Source organism: Phascolarctos cinereus, unplaced genomic scaffold (genome assembly GCF_003287225.1).
Source record: "Phascolarctos cinereus isolate Bilbo 61053 unplaced genomic scaffold, phaCin_HiC Scaffold_4;HRSCAF=312, whole genome shotgun sequence".
Classification (NCBI taxonomy): Eukaryota; Metazoa; Chordata; class Mammalia; order Diprotodontia; family Phascolarctidae; genus Phascolarctos; species Phascolarctos cinereus.
The window spans coordinates 278,629,899-278,649,370 of record NW_027555847.1 but is presented as its reverse complement, the minus strand read 5'-3'; the positions used below and the strand labels follow the sequence as shown (position 1 = coordinate 278,649,370).

The 19,472-nt window shown below is 36.0% G+C and overlaps 1 protein-coding gene across 2 annotated transcripts in view; it reads left to right on the top strand.

Annotated features, from left to right (window-relative positions):
- The window catches only part of FBXL17 (F-box and leucine rich repeat protein 17), a 513,353-nt gene extending 494,195 nt beyond the window's left edge, over positions 1 to 19,158 (top strand). The window contains exon 9 of one of the 2 annotated variants that reach the window (XM_020968827.2): positions 16,376 to 19,158. In XM_020968827.2, coding sequence (XP_020824486.1) covers positions 16,376 to 16,513 — 138 coding nt within the window. In that variant the 3' untranslated portion in view covers positions 16,514 to 19,158. The remainder of the gene's footprint in view (positions 1 to 16,375) is intronic. The other variant, XM_020968828.2, reaches the window with a different exon arrangement.
- Positions 19,159 to 19,472: the final 314 nt, after the last annotated feature.

Sequence of the window (19,472 nt, the reverse complement as noted above, 5' to 3'; positions counted from 1 at the left end):
TGTTTTTTCCTTCCTAAAAGTGGGCCCATTCTGGAGCCGCTGTACACGTAAACAAAGAACAGTGGGCTCTCGTTTGAATATGTGTTGTCTGAAATGGCTCTTGACATTGGCACAAGGTAAATACTTAGTTCTAAGCATGTCTAGTACCCTTGTCCAGAACACCAGGAAAGTTGAGGCTTTGTTGCAATATTGAAAGTACAGTCCAGAGGCCTATTACCTGAGAGAAAACATATTGCCTCCCACCCACAGGAATCAAACTCCTGGACTCTTAGCAGTGGCATCACATAGAGATCAGTCAGCAGACATTTAGTAAGCACCAACTCTGTGTCAGGTAATGAACTGAAGATATAAACATAGAAAGGCCAAAGACAGTCCATGCCTTTAAGAAGCTCACAATCTCATGGGAGAGACATGCAGACTATGTACAAACAAAATAGATACGGGATTGTTTATCGTCCTTCATGCTGGAAGAGGACATCCTGAAGTTGGGGTCAAGGTACAGTGCATTCAGCTGTGGCTGATAAGTCCAATACAAGCTTGGAAGGGTCTATCATTGGCTGAGGACAGATAGTCTGTACGAACATTTGGGGTGAAGATGTCTCGGGATTTGCACATCTCACATTTCCTTTGTGCTATTGCAATTCAGCTTTGCTCATTGAGCACAGGGCCTTCTACCTTGCTGGGTGGTCCTGTCCAAATGTCTCCCATGTCTCATAATTGGTACTAAAGTTATTCGGGGAGACCTTGAGAGTATCCTTGTACCACTTCTTTTGACCTTGTGAATGCTTGTCTTGTGTGAGTTCTCCAAAAATAGACTTTTAGGTAAACTTTTGTTTGGCCTTCAAGTTATGTGGCCAGCCCATCAGAGTTGTGCTCCATGCAGTAGAGTTTGAATGATTGGCACTTCAGTTCGAGAGAGGACCTCAGTGTCCAGTACCTTAACTTTCCAGATAATCTTCAGATAGATACAGGATAAAGAGAACAGAATCAACAGAGGGAAAGCACTAGAATTAAGAGGGATTGAGAAAGGCTTCCTGTTGAATTTTAGCTGAGACTTGAAGGAAACCAAGAGATAGAGATAAGGATGGAGATCATTCCATGCAGAGGTACAGCCAGAGAAAATGCCCAGAGTCAATAAATGGAATGTTTCATATGAAGAAACTCAAGGAGGCCAGTATCACTGTATCAAAGAGTACATATGGGAGTGTGAGGTATAAAAAGACTGGAAAGGTAGGGAAAGTGTGTCACATTTTGAATGCCAACATAGAATTTTATATTTGATCCTAGAAGTTATAGGGAGCCACTGGAGTTTATTGAGTAGGAGAGTAAGGTCATTGGACTGTGCTTTAGGAAAATCATTTTAGTACCTTAGTGAAGGATAGCCTGGAGTAGGGAAAGACTTGTGGCAGGCAGAACAGCAAGCTATTGCCGTATTTCAGGCATGAGGAGATAAGGGCCTTTACCAGAGTGGTAGCAGTATTAGAGGAGAGAAAGGGGTATGTTTGACAGATGTTGCAAAGGTAAAATCAACAGACCTTAGCAACAGATAAGTGAGAAAGAGTGAGGAGTCAAGTGTAACTACTAGGTTTTGAACCTTGGGAAACTAGGAGTGTGATGGTACCTTCAATAGCAATAGGGAAAGTAGGAAGAAGAGAAGTTTGATAGAAAAGATGAGTTTGGACCTTTTGAGGTTAAGATGTCTCCATGTCATCCAGTTTGATGTGTCTAATAGGCCAGCAAAGATTTGAGATTGGAGGTCAGCAAAGAGATTGTTGGTTCTGGGTAAGATTGGAAAATCATTGGCATAGAGGTGGTAATTGAATTCTTGGGAGCTGATAAGATCACCAAGTGAAATAGTATAGAGAAAGAGGAGAAGAGGGCTCAGGACAGAGCCTTGTGGGACACCCACATTACCCATTAGCAAGGGTAATCTAGATGAAGATCCAACAAAGAAGACTGAGAAGGAGCTGTCAGATAGGTAGGTGGAGACCCAGGAGATAATAGTGGCACAAAAAACTACAGAAAGGAAAGAATCAAGAAGAGGGTTATCAATGGTGCCAAAGACTTTAGAGAGGAGGTCAAGATGGATGAGGACTGAGAAAGGAACACTAGGTTTGACAATTAAAAGACCGTTAGTAACTTTTGAGAAATGAGTTTGAAGAATGTGGGCAGAAGCCAGACTGTAAGAGAGAGGAGAGGAACTATAGGCACTTATTGTAGACAGCTTTCTCAAGGAATTTAGCCACAAAATGCAGGTGAGATATGTGATGTTAACTAATAAGGCTGGACAGATCAAGTGAGAGTTTTTTGAGGATGGGGGAGACGTAGGTCTGTTTGTAGGCAGTAGGGAAGCAGCCAGTAGACTAGAAGAGATTAAAGATAGGAGAGTGGGGATGATGGAGGAGCCAGTCTGCTGAAGAAAACAGGGTGGAATGGGGGTCACTTGTGCATGTAGAGGGGTTTGTACCTTAGCAAGAAAGGTCACCTTATCATGTGTGAGACAGGGGTGAAAGTGAAGAAGTGGCAGAAGGCATCTGGGTGAGATAAGAAGAGGGGAAGAGAAGGAGCTCTCAGCATATACCCTCAATATGAGGCAAGATTCTTAGCAGTGAGTGAAGAGGGAGGGAGAGCCATGGGAATTTTGAGGGATGAAAAGGTTTAGAAGAGCCGTAGTGGTGAGTGAGACTGTGAATTAATTACAAAGGTGTAAAAGGACTGCCTAGTAGCCCTGAAGGCCCAGTTGAGTTAATGTAACATAAATTTGTGTTGGACCCTTTCAGCCCTACTGTGTGACTTTCTCCATCTTCATTTAGCAGCACACGTGTAGGAGTGAAGGCAGTGGATGGTGGGATTGATCCAACATTGAGGCTCTGCAGGGCACAATTGATAGTATGATAATAGGTCCAGGGACTTTCAAGATAAGAAAACAGTAGAGTTGAACTCTTTCACCAAGGTGTCAAGATAAAGGGAGAAGGAGAGTGTAGCTAGTGCAGGAGTGATGGGCTGGGAGAAAATTGAGACTTTCTATGAAGAAGATGCTATTAGGTCAACTCTCATTTTACAGAAGATAAAATTGAGGTCCATGTAAATTATAAGGTAGTAAATGGCAGAAACAACATTCAAACCCAGGTCCCTTCCATTCCAAATTCCACTAAATTGGACATATGCGTCTGAATTGTCTCAACTTCAACATGGAATCCAAAAACAGACGTTGAAGTTTTTGTCTTTCTAATAAAGAATAAATTTTAAAAAAATACTTATAAATGCTTACTTTGTGCTAATCACTATGTTCTAAGAACATAAAAAAGGAAGACAGGCCCTGCCTTAAAGGAACAAATACAACACATATAGGGTAATGGTTACTAGGGACAGGTAACGCAGTTTGGAAGGATATATAGATGAAAGGTACAGCCTTAGGGGAGTGTACTAATACATTAATTTCAGGAGCAATGAAAGAGTTGATTTAATAATAATTTGAGAACTAAAAAACAGAGAGAAGAAGGGGTAGGGGTAGAGAAGAAGAGGAGGTGTTCAAGGGATAGAGGAGGTATGCTCCTGGTGGCTGATGAAAAGGAGAGAAGTGAAGGGTAGGTAAATGGATCCTCAGCTTACGTATAGTTTGTGACTGAGATAACCACCATTCAAGACAGTGAAGCCCCATGATGAGTATGAAAGGATGAAGTCCTACAAGACTTGGTTTCTTGATCAGTTGTATGACATTAGTAAGAAGTCTAGCTTAATAATAAAACTGTTATTAAAAATGATAACCATAGCAGCTTACTGAAAATTTTGTTTTCAGTAACTTTAGATACAAGTTGATGAGCTGATTATCCAGATATGGAAAGCAATGTCCAGATTAGAAATATGATTGATACTAAGATAAGAATCAGAGCCCAAGAGGGACAATCCAATGAGTTGTAAATTTAAAGTGTAGTTGTCTGAGGTGACATAGCATTTTCCCAAGGTAACATATGTGAGGAAGGGGTATAAGTTCCACAAAGAGTTTCCTCAAATTTCTGTAATCCTCACCAATGTGTTTTTATGGCTAGTGGTCTGTACTGCATCTATTCACATGACTAACTGTAGAAATGATCACAGCAACAACTCACACCACTGAGAGACCTCATCACAGAATGGTTTACCTACTTTAAGTAAAAGTTAACTAACCATACTAATAATCATGTGCTATGTACATTTATACAATGTACAGTATGTATAAGGTATGGCATATATATTTCCTACACACAAAATAAATCATAATAGATATGAAAGACACAGCATACATTGATAGAAAGACTGAAAACAGGATTCAGTAACCTAATTTATAACTATAGTTATAGTTATATAGTCATATAGTTATAGTATCCTAGAAGATTAATACTTAAATCTCAGTAGAGCCTTGGCTCTCCAGTGTTTCCCTCCATATTCATGACTTCTGACTAGTTAGGCCAAGTGTTCACTCTTTTTTCCTGTCTGTGGTATTCTGGTCATCTCTACCCAACGGACCCAAGAACTCCAAACTTATTAAACTGACAATGTGGCCTCTAAACAGGGATATGTCCATCTTTGGGCTCAGTGCTTATTAACCTAAGATTATGAAAGCAAAAACACAGCAGAGCTACTCAAAGTCTCAGGCTCATCTGGGCAGAACATATGCTTTGGTTGCCATGTGCTGGGAAATTTAATATTTCTGCTAAGATGGAAAAGGGCTATCCTTCTGTTTAAAGGTCTACTGAATGACCAACTCCTTCAGCTTAGCCACCGATAGAGAATTCCTTCATCATCTCAAAGTACAAGCCATTCCACATTGAGTCTTTCCATAGCTGGAAGCAGTGAGGAGTTTTGTCACACCAAAGTGCCTTGGTGCTGAACCACAACATGTGGTCAGCTAGAATCAGAAAGGGCTTTGCATATACTTCCAGAGATGGCTCCAGTAGACCCCATATTCCAGTTCAGCCCTCATTATACTTGACACATAGGTATTCAGGCTATGGTTGAAAGCACAGGCTGTACTTAGAATGGCAATTTTTTTTTCTTTCTAATGGATCATAAAGGGATTTGAGATTTTCTTGTAAACTACAGTTTGCTTTACAAATCTTAAAGAGACCAAAATGAACAGTAAATAGTAGTTGAATGAAGGAATAAATAGGTGAATGAATATGTGAGTGGAGACCAATCTATTAGGAACATTTCAAACCCCAGTCTTGGGAAAGGCAAGCAGTAATATTCAAGGAAAGTAGAGGGAAATGATAAGCCCACTCAACTTAGGTCATCTAACATATAGTATGGAAACAATATTCAGTAGTAACTATAGCATTGGTTCAGTTAGATGGAGCTTCCCAGAACACCATTAACACTCAAGTGTTAAGGGTGGCATTCCTGACTCCTCCTGTGCTGATGTTTTTATTTAGGCCACCTGTGTGTCATTTATAATGAAGGTTGAATTGTGATATGGGGTCTATAGTAGCCATCTCTGGGATCACGTGCAAAGCTATGCCTCCTGACTCTAGCTGACCACACTTGCTTTCTCAATGCCAAGGTACTTTGGACATGACAAAACTCTTCATTGCTTTCAGCTATGGAATGACTGAATTTGGAATGAGAAAGCTATGTCAATGGTTCAGGCTTTGTCCCCTAAGCTAATTCATTCTTGAAGACAGTTTCAATAACTTTTAAGAGAAAACTACCTTGCCCAGTATAATGGGAGTCTGGTAAATGTGTAGTGCATCAATTTGCAGCTGACCTGTATGGAAAAGCTGAGGAGCTTGCTTATGGGAGACTTGTGATGACATGTGATGACATTTAAGGGAAGTGTCTTTGAGAGACTGTGGAGTATGCATAGACATTCTGTAACTCCTTCTGGCTAGCTAACCATCCTTGAAGGCCTCCATTCAGACTCTAATTCCAAGCAATCTGGTAGATTTATAACATTCTCATGATGTTGCAGTCTAATAATACCCTGTCAGAAAAGGAAATTTAGGTAATCTGGCATGAAGCCATGCTGACTTTTTATGGTTACAACTTGCTTTTCTAGATGTTCCCTACTCATCTCTATAATAATACTTAACTCAGATATTTAAAAGGAGCTGTGATTTATGTATACATTCTCTCAAATTATGCAAATTGTGACCCATCCTTACTGAACATATTGTGTGATTATTATCCTTGTCCTTCCATAGTTTTGCCACAAGGAGTCTATCCAATAAGCTGGAGTCTTCCTCCATTTCTGTTGATATTGTAACATTACCAATGGAGTACATGGCTAACTGTTTATCATTTGTCCCTTACTATATCCATATGACCATCCCATCTTGCTTACACATTTCTTCATTGGCATCCTTTATTCTGGTCTCCGTAACTCCTCATTTGGAATGTTTTGCAGCTTGCTCTCATTCTACATGCACCTCTCCACTGCACCATTGTTACTAATTTTTAATTCTTCAGAGACAGTAGTATTCCATGTCTTGTATGGAACCACACTGGTAGACTAGTATTTAAAAGATGGACTTTTAATAAAGCAATAAGTTTGTGGTCATTAAAAGAACTTTAAAATTTCCCAAAGGCAACTCAGCCCTCTCTCTTCCTTTGTTTAATTCTAGGCCCAACTCAGTGTCCATTTGTAGTGTCAGTCCAAGATATGATAGATACATAGATACAAAGACAGACAGATACACATACAACTCCTCTGTGTATATTTGGTCTAGTTCCACTGCCTTTTTCAACTTTGTTTTCTTCAGTGCCATTTCTGTCTCCTCTATAAGCATGTCTAGGACTGTGATGTTAAGAGAACAAGAATGGTGGGTGTTGTGTTTGGTGCCAAAAAAAGGATTATTATAAACATAATGGCAGATCTTTTCCATATATTTTGTTTGTTGACCTCCTGATTTCATCCACAAATGCCTCAAGATAGCTTTGCCCTGTTGAGTCCCTCACCAAGAATGGAAGTCAGGTTTGCTAAAGTTAAGCTCAAAACTTAATTTCAAGGTTGCATACTCCATTCTCTTTTCTTTTCGGAAAATCAGGATCTTTGCCCTTCTCCATTTCTTGGATGCTTCTCCAGGTCTCCATGATCTTTCAAATATCAGCAATTAAAATTTCCATTTCTTTTAGTACCCTAGGATATAGTATCACAAAGGTGAGGCATGAAATTTTTAGCTTTACTTTTCGCAAGAAGAGAGCTCTAGAAGATGTTCACACCATAGAGGATCCTCATCGTTACTGTGTTAGTCTTCTATAATAGGCTTATAAGTTTCCTGAACTGATCTGTTTCTTCTTTTTTTTGGCCATGTGATCTATAATATATTTCAAGGACAACATGGTTTATGTTTATACCTTAGTTGATCTTTACCCAAATGTGTTCCATAGAATTCCCTCCCTTTCTCTAAGTCTTCCACTGTTAAATTTGAATCTTTGAATTCACATAGACACACACAAACACACACACAAATGCCATGGCATAGTGGATAAAGAGCAGGCCTCAGTCAGGAAGACCTGGTATCAAGTCTCACCTCTGACATACTCTCTGTGTTATCCTGAACAAGTCATACTTAGCCCCTCATTGCTCTAGGCAACTATTTAAGACTATGAATCTATAAAATGGTTGATTAGGAGATTTCCTCACCCAGGAATACCTTATACTAATGAAACCACAGGCCTTCTATCTATCTATCTATCTATCTATCTATCTATCTATCTATCTATCTATCTATCTATCTATCTATCTATCTATCGCCTCTCTATCTACCCATCTACACACATAGCTGTAGCACACTGTTTGTGTGCTCTAGCTCAGCTTTGGAAATTGGCTAATGACGTTCAGCAATAGTGAGCATTTTGTATTAACAGTTCCTAGTTTAAAAAAAAATGAGCAGAATAAAGTGAGCATTTTTCCAAGCTGTCCCAATGCAACACTCTAAACGGCTTTAGAAAGCACACAAAGCAGAATTCTGAACAGGATAACGAACAAAGAGTTATAGTGAGTTATTTTCTAGCTCAGGACAGCTTACAGGACAGAAAGAGAGGATGTCTGCCGACATTGGCATGGGAGCTGCCCTGGAGCATAGCATAGCAGAAATGCCACAGGCTGTGAGCTTTGGAGGTAGCTGTGACAGTAACAGCAGTGGTGGTGGCAGTGGGAGAGCCCAGTGCACAGGGACAGAAAGGAAAGTGAATATCTAGTTAGAAAGAGATTCTAAGGGTCTTCTGTGCTAGTTCTGGGCACAGAACAAGTCACCATTTGTCAGCTTCTTTGCCCATTACCCAGTTCCAGGAATCAGTTCCAGGGCAGAGAGGATCAGTTGTGGTCTCAAGGGAGCAGGGGCCTTATCTGAGTAAGGACCAGAGTGCAGGCCAGGAGGATAATGACTAGACCACTTTCCTAGATCAAACCATTTTGGAAGCACCTAAAACTTACAGGTCCCCAGACTTAGCTGTGAAAGCACCAGAAAGACATAAAAGACTGAAGTTCAGGCTACTACTCATCACCACCACCCCACCACCCCAGGTGAACAGCACCCAACTCTAACAAAGTCAAGAAATAGACTGGGAAAATGACCTCCCCCCACCAAAAAAAAAAATACCTAACCATAAAAAGCTGCTATGGTGACAGGAAAGCTCCAGATATAAACTCAGAAGAAAACAATGACTTGAAAAAAATCCACAAGCAAAGCCTCAAAGGAAAAAATGCAGATTAAACACAAGCCCAATAAGAATTCCCACAAGAGTTAAAGAACATAATTACAAAAAATGTATATATTTTAAAATCAAATAGGAGTGGTAGAGGAAAAATTGGGAAAAGAAATGACAGCAATGCAAGAAAATCATGAAAAGATAATATACAGCTTGTTAAAAAAAAATTGAAGAAAATAACTCCAAATGGTAAAAGAGGTACCAAAAAAAAAAAACCAAGCAAACAAAAACTGAAGAACATAACTCATTAAAAATTTAAATTGTTCAAGTTGAAACTGGTGATTCTGTGAGACATCAAAAAACAATAAAACAAAAGCAAAGCACTGAAAAAATAGAAGAAAATGTGAAATATCTCATGAGGAAAACAACTGATCTGGAAAATAGATCAGGGGGAGATAATTGGAGAATTATTGGGCTACCTAAAAGCCATGATTAAAAAAAAAGCCTAGATATTATATTTCAAGAAATTATCTTAGAACTAGAGGACAGAGTAGAAATTGAAAGAATCCACTGATCACCTTCTGAAAGAAATACCAAAATAAAAACTCTCAGTAATTATTATAACAAAATCCCAAACCTCCCAGGCCAAGGAGAAAATACTTCAACTTAGCCAGAAAGAAACCATTCAAATACTGCCGAGCCACAGTCAGCATCACAAAAGATTTAGCAGCTACTGCTGTAAAGGAGTAGAGGGCTTGGAATATGATATCCTGGAAGGCAAAGGGCCTAGGATTATAACCAAGAATAAACCTACCCAGTAAAACTGAGCCTGATCTCACAGGGAAAAAAATAGATATTTAATGAAATAGAGGACTTCCAAGCAAACCTGATGAAAAAAACAGAACTGAATAGAAAACTTGACATTCAAACACAAGATGCAAGAAAAGTATAAAAAAGTAAACATAACTGAAGAATCATAAGGCACTTAATAAGATTAAACTGTTGCCATTCCTATATTGGAAAATTATACATGTAATCCCTAAGAACTTTATCACCATTAGAGAAGTTAGAAAGAGTCTTCTTAAAGAAAGGGCGTGGTCTCTAAAGAAGAATGGAATTGTAAGAAAAAGAGATGTACTGGGAGAAGAGAAAAAGCAAAGTAGAATGGGGAAAATTAACTCATGTTAAAAATACATGCAAGGAAGAAATTTTTTTCCAGTGGAGGAGAAAATATGGAGGAGCAGGTAATGATGGAACTAGACTGGTTAGAAAAGGGAAGAAAATATATATGTGTGTGTGTGTGTGTGTGTGTGTGTGTGTGTGTATGTATGTGTATATATATATACACACATACATATATATGTATGTACATATACACATATACATATACACACACATATATGTATGTGTATATACACACATATATATGTGTGTGTATATATGTATATATGTGTGTGTGTGTGTGTATATACAGAGAGAGAGAGAGAGAGAGAGAGAGAGAGAGAGAGAGAGAACACAGGGAGGTAGGAGAGGAAAGGGCTAAGAGAAGAGAGATATGGTGATAAGAGGAACAGTAGATTAAGGGAGGCAATAGTCAGAAGCAAAACAAACTTTAAAGGAGGGGACTGAGTAAAAAAAAGGATAAATAGAAAAGAAATGGAGGGAAATACACAGTCAGTGTCATAATCGGGAATGGGATGAACTCACCCATAAAATGGAAGAGGATAACAGAATGGATTAGAGACCAGAATCCAACAATATGTTGTTTACAAGGGGACACACGTGAAACAGAAAGTTGAAATAAAGGGCTAGAGAAGAATCTCTTACACTTCAGTTGAAATTAAAAAAAAAAAAAGGGATGGCGATCATGATTTCAGACAAGGAAAAGCAAAAATAGACCTAATTAAAAGTGATAATCAGGGAAACTGCATTTTGCTAAAAAAGGTATCATAGACAATGAGGTTATAGTAGTACAATGGATGCATATTTATAAAAATATAAATTTCCCAGATTAACAAATAAAATAATCTTTAAATAACCCTATCTTAGAAAAAGAAATTGAAAAAGCCATAACTGAGTTCCCCAAGGAAAAGAAAAAACAGGACCAGAAGGATTTACAAGTGAATTCAACCAAACATTTAAAGAACAATTAATTCCAATATTATATAAACTGCTTGAAAAAAATTAAGGAGTCCTACTAAATTCCTTCAATGATACAAATACCGTTTTGATTTCTAAACCAGGAAAAACCAACAGCAGAGAGAGAAAACTGTAGACCAATTTCTCTAATGAATACTGAATCAAAAAATTTTTAATACAATACTAGCAAGGGAATTATAGCACTATATCACAAAAATCAAACACTATGACCAGACTGAATTTATACCAGGACTGCAGGGCTGGTTCAATATTAGGAAAACATTAAACACAATTGACCATATCGATAACAAAAACAACAAAAATTATATGATCACATGCAATAGATGCAGAAAACGCTTTTGATAAAATATAATACCCATTCCTGTTTTAAAAAAGCAAGGATAAGAATCAAAGGAACTTTCCTTAAAATAAGTAGTTTCTATCCGAAACCAAGAGAAATTATTATCTGTAAGGGGGAAAACTATAAGCCTTTCCAACAATATCAAGGATGAATCATTATCACCACTATTATTCAATATTGTACTAGAAATACTAGCCTTAGCAATAAGTCAAGAAAAAGAAATGAAGAAATAAGTACAGACAATGAGGAAACAAGACTATCATTTTTTTGCAGATGATATGTTGGTATACTTGGAAAGCCCTATGTAGTCAACTAAAAGTAGTCAAAATATTCAACAACCTTAGCAAAGTTATAGGATATAAAATAAACCCAAACAAATAATCGGCATTTTCTAGATACTACCAAAAGATCTAAGCAGGAAGAGATAGAGAAATTCTATTAAAATAACTTCAAGCAGTCTTAAATATTTGGGAGTCACAGGAACTATATGCACACAATTATGAAACACTTTAGATAGGTCTAAATAATTAAAGAAATATTAATTGCTCATAGGTAGGTCAACCCAATATAATAAAAATGGCAATACTACCTAAATTAATTTACTTACTCAGCACTATACCAAACTACCAAAAATTACTTTATGGAGCTAGAAAAATTAATAACAAAATTCATTTAGAAGAATAAAGGGTCAAGACTATCAAGAGAATCATTGGAGGAAAAATGTGAAGAAAAGAGGCCTAGCAGTATTAGATCACAAAGTATATTACAAAAGAGTAATCATCAAAACAGTTTGATACTGGATCATAGGCAAAGAAGGTATGGAGAGGGAGAGAATTTGGAACCAAAAATAAAATTAAAAAGCAAAAAAAAAATTCCTAGTAAAGACACTAGTTACTAATTAAATAAAATATAGCCTGCATATTTGATCATTTTCCTGCAGCTTATCTCAGAAAAAAATAGCTGAGCAAAGATTATGGATTTCATTCCTTATCTTCTCCTATGTGAGGATAGTGAAACAAATTGGGTACATAGGTGTATTGGAAGATCTCAGCAAATCCAAGTAATTTCAAGGTGGGAAAAATATATTTAAAATTTCCTATGGGTATAAAATGGGAAGTATTGTGGAATTTAAAGGTTTGTGTTAGAGTAAGCTAAATTGCTAAGACCTTATATCTAGTGTAGCAACAGCATGTGAGATTGATGATCTTACTACTTGAATTTCTTGTATTCATTAATTCAAAAGATATTTATTTAGTGTCTGTGGTGTACTGTGCTAGGCACTGAGAGAGAGAAGGAATGTTTAGATAAGACAAGATTCCTACCCTCAGGATGTTATAGTATCATACAGTATTGTCTTTTTTTTATTTTTTATTTAGGGGCTTATTTTAGTATGATACAGAAAATATTAAACATTAAAGCTATTGTGTTATTAGTATTATGTTAGATAATTATTTGTCATTTAAATAGATTTACTGATATCTGAAGTGTGATCCATGTGCCCATTTTTTTCACCAACACATCTCCTATTTTCTAATCTAACCAAGAGGGAAAAATTAATCCATTTAACAGAAATTTGCTTTACAAAAAAACTTTGCTTGAATTAATCTCTTGTATATAATGGAAGGTGGAAAGAAGAAATTGAGGGCAGAACCGAGTTTGGTTTTGAATTTGGGGATGTTATGAAGAAAGCCATACGCCACTGTTATGGATATAGAGAATTTAAAAGTCCAGAAAATCGGGTAAATGCCCTAACTTGCGAAACTGAAACCAAAACTTTAAAGGTTCTCTCATCACAGTTCAGTAGCAGCAACAGCAATATAATGTATGATTTACCATAATTAGCATAGTAATTTGCCTCACATTTTCAAAAATTACTAATAGATGTTAACTCAAAATAGATTAAAATGCCAGACAAATTGCTACCATCTTCTTTAAAAGTTACAATAATTTTGAAAATGTAAATTATAGTTCTGCAGGCTTGAAGAGAAATGCAAAATCTAATCTTTCTGCCATTAAAAAAAAATACCTATCTTACATGCTTTTCCTTTTAATCACTGTAATTTCCCCCAAATGACTGTGCTGCACATTTCTCAAAGATGTGCTGCATTTTTTCAAATCAAACATGCAATAGAGAGGTTGCCACTGATAGTTTTCAGTCAAAGCAAAAGATATTGAATATGTAAAGACCTTGAAATCATGGTGAAGCATTTTTTAAAGCTTAAATTCTTCATATTCACCTTTTCTATTGTATGATTTTCTGATTTGGAACAGAGAATAATTCCATTTCATCCTAGTTTCTAGAATTGTGACTTAAAGAGTTTGCAGATATGTGTAGGGGTAATGATTTAAAGTGATTTATACTAGCTTGCTGCTTTTTTTCTGCTAAATTCTTTCTGTAAGGCAGCCAAATATATAGGCAGTCTATCTAAAGAAAAAGGCAAAATTTTTATTTTAAAGGGACAAAAGAATATGACTTTAGTAAAGAATATTGCAATATATTACTAGGAAATACTAAATGTATTGAATAGTCTTTACTATAAGAAGCTAATGTATTTACTTGGCCTTAATAGCTTCTGTTGTAGAATTCATATTCTTTCTGTTGTACGATTCCAGCAAAGCTCTGAAACTTAGTATTTGTGCTTCCTACCACTACCAATTCTATAGAACACCATGTTAGCAAAAGGGATTTGAGGAAGTTGTATTCTGACTACGTAGGATAACTAATACTGGTTATCTTATATCAAAACAAGGCCAAATTGCCATATATTATTGTTGCAACTTAGCATATTACAGATATGCCCATGAATTAGACAGGGGCATTTAAATTAAATTTTTGTTAAGTTGGCACATATTTTAGATGTCCTAGGGAAGCTTGCTTAAAAAAGAAATCCTAGAGTGAATCTGTCCTAAAACTGAATAATCACACACTAATTCTTAGGCACTTTTAAAAGAAAAATAGTGATCTTCATGTACAATAACGGGTTAAAGTAGACTACCTATCTCTCTCTCTCTCTCTCTCTCTCTGTATATATATATATATATATATATATATATATATATACACACACACACACACACACACACATGCGCGCGCACATATATGTGCGTACACACACATTTACATACATATATGTGCACGTATACATGTGCACGTATGTATGCATGTATACACATACACGCATACACGCACACACAATCAAATAGAAATGCTTTTCACTAAAAACCCAACCACAGAAAATCAGTTCCCTAAAAATCTCTAGCGCAGAGGTTGTCCAGCAGTATATTTCAGGAAGACCATCAACTTCAGTAGTCTCAAAATGGTTAACAGTCTCAGGTCTGACACTAACTAGCTCTGTGACATTAGCCAAATCTCTTAACATCTCTGAGCTTCAACTTCCTCATCTATGAAATAAGAGCTGGACAGATGAGTTTTAAGCCCTTTCCAGCTCTAACATTCTACTAATGTTCTTTAATAAAAAACACACTCTACCAAATCCCTAATGTCTTTTTAAAAAATAGGTCATTTGGGATCCGGTGTAGTATGTTTTTCATTAAAAGCCACAAAGAATAACATTTTCTAAAGAGAAGAAAATGTTAGTACTGAAATAATTTATTTGTTTCGGGTTTTTTTTTTTACTCTGTGAGGGAAAGGGGTGAGCCTTTAGACAATGATGTTTGCTAAGATGTTTCTTGAATAAAACTGTATTTTAAGACACTCTGTAAGGTGGGATTTTTTTCAAATGAAATATTAATATATATATTCTCACATCTACTTACATATTACTGCTTAATTCTAAGAAATAGTGTGATGGGTTTTATTTTGACTCATGAAAATACTTTCTTCTTTCCAAAAGCAACATTTTTTTAAAATTGGAACAATTGCCTAGTTAAACTTGAAGTCAAGTTACCTTTAAACGCAAGTCAATTTTGTAGGGCCAGATATTCTGGGAAGGACATGCCTATGTCTGTGATCAAGTAACTGGTGAAAAATGTCTGCAAAAATGAAATCTCTGGATTCCTATCAGAGCACTCCAGTACAGGACAGCACAGACATCTTGGCATTTCAGAGGATAAAAAAAATCTGATGCAAAGTTCATTATCCTTCCAATATTACCTATAAGCAGACTTTCAGTTGGTCTATCAGATTTTTTTTATGTGTTTTCCCCATTGGTCCTACCTGGTTCCCCCCCCCCCCATTTTGGATATGAGAGAGGAACCACAAAGATGTATCACTAGCACCTTCTTTCAGGCTAGCTTGTTAAATATTGAAATAAAAATATTGATGAATTTGAAAATGATCCATTGTTCAATAAAGATTTCAGATAACAATGCCTAAAAGTTGTGATCCTTAGGTTAATCATTTATTTATCTAAAGGGAAAAGAAAGCTGTCTCCCTCTGTGATATGAATGGCAATCACCTTTAAAATAATTGACAAATTAATCCCTTCACAGCACTGCAATTGTAAAGGTGTTAGTTTTAATTAGGCTTGTCTGGTTTCCTTGTCTAATCAAAATGGTTCAGGTCTATGGGGATATCTCTGACCTGCCAGACTTAGCCAGCCTTGTATGTTTTAATTATTGATTTCTCAAATTTCAACCCTTTTCATAAAGGGCCTGCATTTTGTGATACTATTACATTTAAAGAACAAAAATAGAAATTTCCAAATAAGAATTTCCAAAAAGCTCATATCATGAATCCTCTATATCATTACACATATTTTTATCCTACACAAACAGGTGATAATATGTTTTAGAGTTGATCTCTGATTTCCTTTATTTGTACCCTTTAGCTTTATATAGGAGAAAACTGTCTTATTGATAACTCACATTACAATCACTAGATTTTTATTGGATATTGATAAAGTTTGAATTTGTTAATCTGTAATCTTATAAATTACAAAATCAAATGAGCTTAGAGAAGAATTTTCGGAATGGTCAAAACTGTTCTCTCCAAGTCCAGTGCTCTATCCACTGCACCACCTAGCTGCCCTGGTCAAAGCTATTCTCAAATGAAATGGACCCCTTTGCTTGGTATTTATGTTCTACAACACAGGATATAGCTGGGAAGAGAATATACAACTTCCTGGTTTGGTATATTTGAGAGGGGATTAATTTGGAATAAAGGTGGGACTAGATGATCTTTGGAACTCTCGATTCTCTGACTCTTAGAATGTAGGGATTTAGAGTCAATATTTCATTTATCTTTATTGCTTCTGATGAGTCCTGGATTTTCTTCTTTGGTTATAGGTGAATGAAGTAACTGTGGAACAGCTTGTGCACCAGTATCCACATATAACTTTCAGTACTGTCCTGCAAGACTGCAAGAGGACCCTGGAACGTGCTTATCAAATGGGCTGGACACCCAATATGTCTAATGCCTCTTAACACTCCCTTTAGTATTTGAAGTCAACTCTCTGATATATTCAGCAGGCGTAATGGGAATTACAGATTTGGAATAGATGATATGATCTCTTGGGAATGTTTTAACGTTCACCTTTCTTGGTGTCTGTGTGGGTGTGTATGTGCACGAGCGAGTGTGTATTTTCCATTTGGATTCTACAGAACATAAGAACAGATGTTAGCTGTTACCAGATAAGTCTATTATTTTTTATTTTTCAAAATTAAGGATTTTTAAAACAATGAATCTTCTTAGGTTTGGGGTCCTTTTCTGGAAAAAAAAGAATTTTAAGATAGAATGTCCAGATTAGATTTATCATTCTGAGCATTAAATTCCTACTATGCTTAAAATGTTCAGATTTCCCCAAAGGAGTGGCCACTTTCTTTAACTGATTAACATAATTGTTGACTTCGACAAGCCATAGCAAAATAAAAGTGATCTTACACTGATTATGAGCTCTAGAAACCAGTATTAAAAAAAATAAAACACCTTGTGCCAGATTCTTTCTATTACAGATATTATTTGTTGGCATTTGGGTACTATTTCAGGCCGCTAGGGAATCATTTAATGCACCTTCATAGTGTCCAACTAAGTGCATCCAGAAGCATTGTGTAACCTATTGCTATGGGGTGACATGGGCACTAGAGAGTAGAGTCCTTAAAATGTTTGAAAGCAAAAAGCAATCCAAATTCTCTGGGCCAACTCAGTAAATTATTCATTGTTCTACAAGTGGTTTGAGTTATCTAGAGTACTAAAGCTTTTCTTAGGGTTTAGGTTAATATTTGTGTTAACTGTGGTTTCACTGCAAGCACCAATTTAAGAGCAGATTATATTTTGACTAAAATTGGGAGTAATCTCCATATTATGTACAGTGAAGCCACCATTTTAATTAAGGATGTGCTGTTATGACAGAATCTATAGATCATTTAATTGTTTTCTTTATTTTAATAATTATGAAAATCCTTTTCTATGATTTTAATAGGAATGTTAATGAATGATAACTAATTAATATTTAAATAGACAATCTTTCAGTTGATTTTTGTTTCTTTTTCTTTTGGATTTAGAAATGCTGATATGTAGGAGGGATTTGTTTTTGCATGTTCTTGTTTTTGAGTGGTAGGTATGTCACAGGTAAAGAATGAATGTTGGCTAACAATTAGAAAATTTATTAATTACACTCCTGTTTACACTTTTGTTGTCAATATTAATCATTTATTTGTTTTAAGAAAGATGTCTAGCTGTCAGTAAATGTCTATCAGTAAATGAAAATGTTTTTAAATTTCCATGTCCTGTATTTGATAGCAGTAACCCAAGCTCAGTCAATTTTTTCTTGTGTTGACATATGTAATCAAGGCATAGGATTTGCTTAACATAAAGTATACTATGCTTCAGAGTAGAACTAGAAACGGAGGCTTGTTTCATAAATTTGCTATTTATTCTTCCATGCTATGGCTATTAGCCACTATTCTGTCTTTAACAGATATATTAAATGAGTTTTCCGTTTCCACAGGTACCTTATTTTCCTCCAAAGTTGTAGGTGATATTAGCTTTGGGAAGTAAGCATGGTGTTAAATATGTATATCATTCACTTATTTAAAATTACTTTTTAAAACAACTGTCTCCTCTGATTATGTTACCATGTCAATGTTGCCTGTTTTTTAAAAGTCCAAATCATATTAAAAAAAAAAACCTAGTCAGTAAGCAACAGAAGTGTTTTCCATGACTATGCAGGAGATTGCTAACTTTCTCTGGAAAGACCTTATTACTCTGGAAGAAAGGGGCTGTTTATAATCAACAAACTATATTTCTTACACCTTGTACTATATGATTTTCATACTCATTTCCCAACTACTGAAAAAATATCTTGGTTGGCAATATTTTAACTGGTTTTTAATCTAAAACTGATTTATAAGACAATATGTGTAGTCATAGCTCAAATGAATAAGCAAAAGTTTAATTTTCTATATATGTCTGAATATATTTTAAATAGTTAAAAATGACAAAAGAAGTGACAGCCATCAAAAATAGAAATGTCGTGGCTTCTGGTGGAAGTTATAACCTCCAGAGTGTTGCTTTTCAGTTGCTGAATGTTTTTTGAGATGTGTACTTGAGTTTTTTCCCCTTAAACATTGCATTGTTTAAACCTAAAGTACAGTGCTCTAAAATACTCAAGCTTAACTAAAGGGGTTGCATTTATTCTTTGAGGCACAGGAGAATCTCAATTTGGTACATTCAGAGAAAGCTCACATCTAGCCCCAAAGTATTCACTGCAGAGGACAACCAAAACCTCATCCACTGCAAGGACTCCAGGGACGCTTGTTCAGTGTGTCTATATAAATTAGATGCTTCAAAATGAGGTTTGCAACAGTTCTGGAAAATGTAGCATTTTTGCTTGGAATGTCACAAATATATGTAGACAAATTTAATGCTGGGCTTTTCATCTTCTCCAAAGTGTCTACAGCCCTTTCAGAATAAAGACAATGAATCATATTGCTGAAGTGGAGAAGCTTGGTCCTTTGTCCTGAATGCCCCTTTCTGAGTGCAACAAGAAAATTCAGCCTTTGTAGGTTTCTATTTTTCCGTGAAACTTTTGACCTTGCAAAGGGTTGAAATAAAAAAGAAGTAAAACACAGTGGCTTTTGTTTTCTGTATTGCAGATACGCTTCTTAATGTTTGTTATGGGGGCTGTGGACTCCATATGAATTCCTGTACTAATTTGGCTCACTAAATATTTTTAGAAAGCAGTAGTGTCTCACCTGGAATAGTCAATATGATTGAGTCTTCATAAATCTCTAAGTTTGTCCTTTGATTAAGGAAAGCAGATAAAATGGTGAGAAATCATAGACCAATAAAGCTTAAAGCAGTTAGAAATCATCACACCTTTCATTTTATAAATGAAAAGACTTAGAAAGTCACTCAGTTTAGATTTATTAAGCCCCTACTATG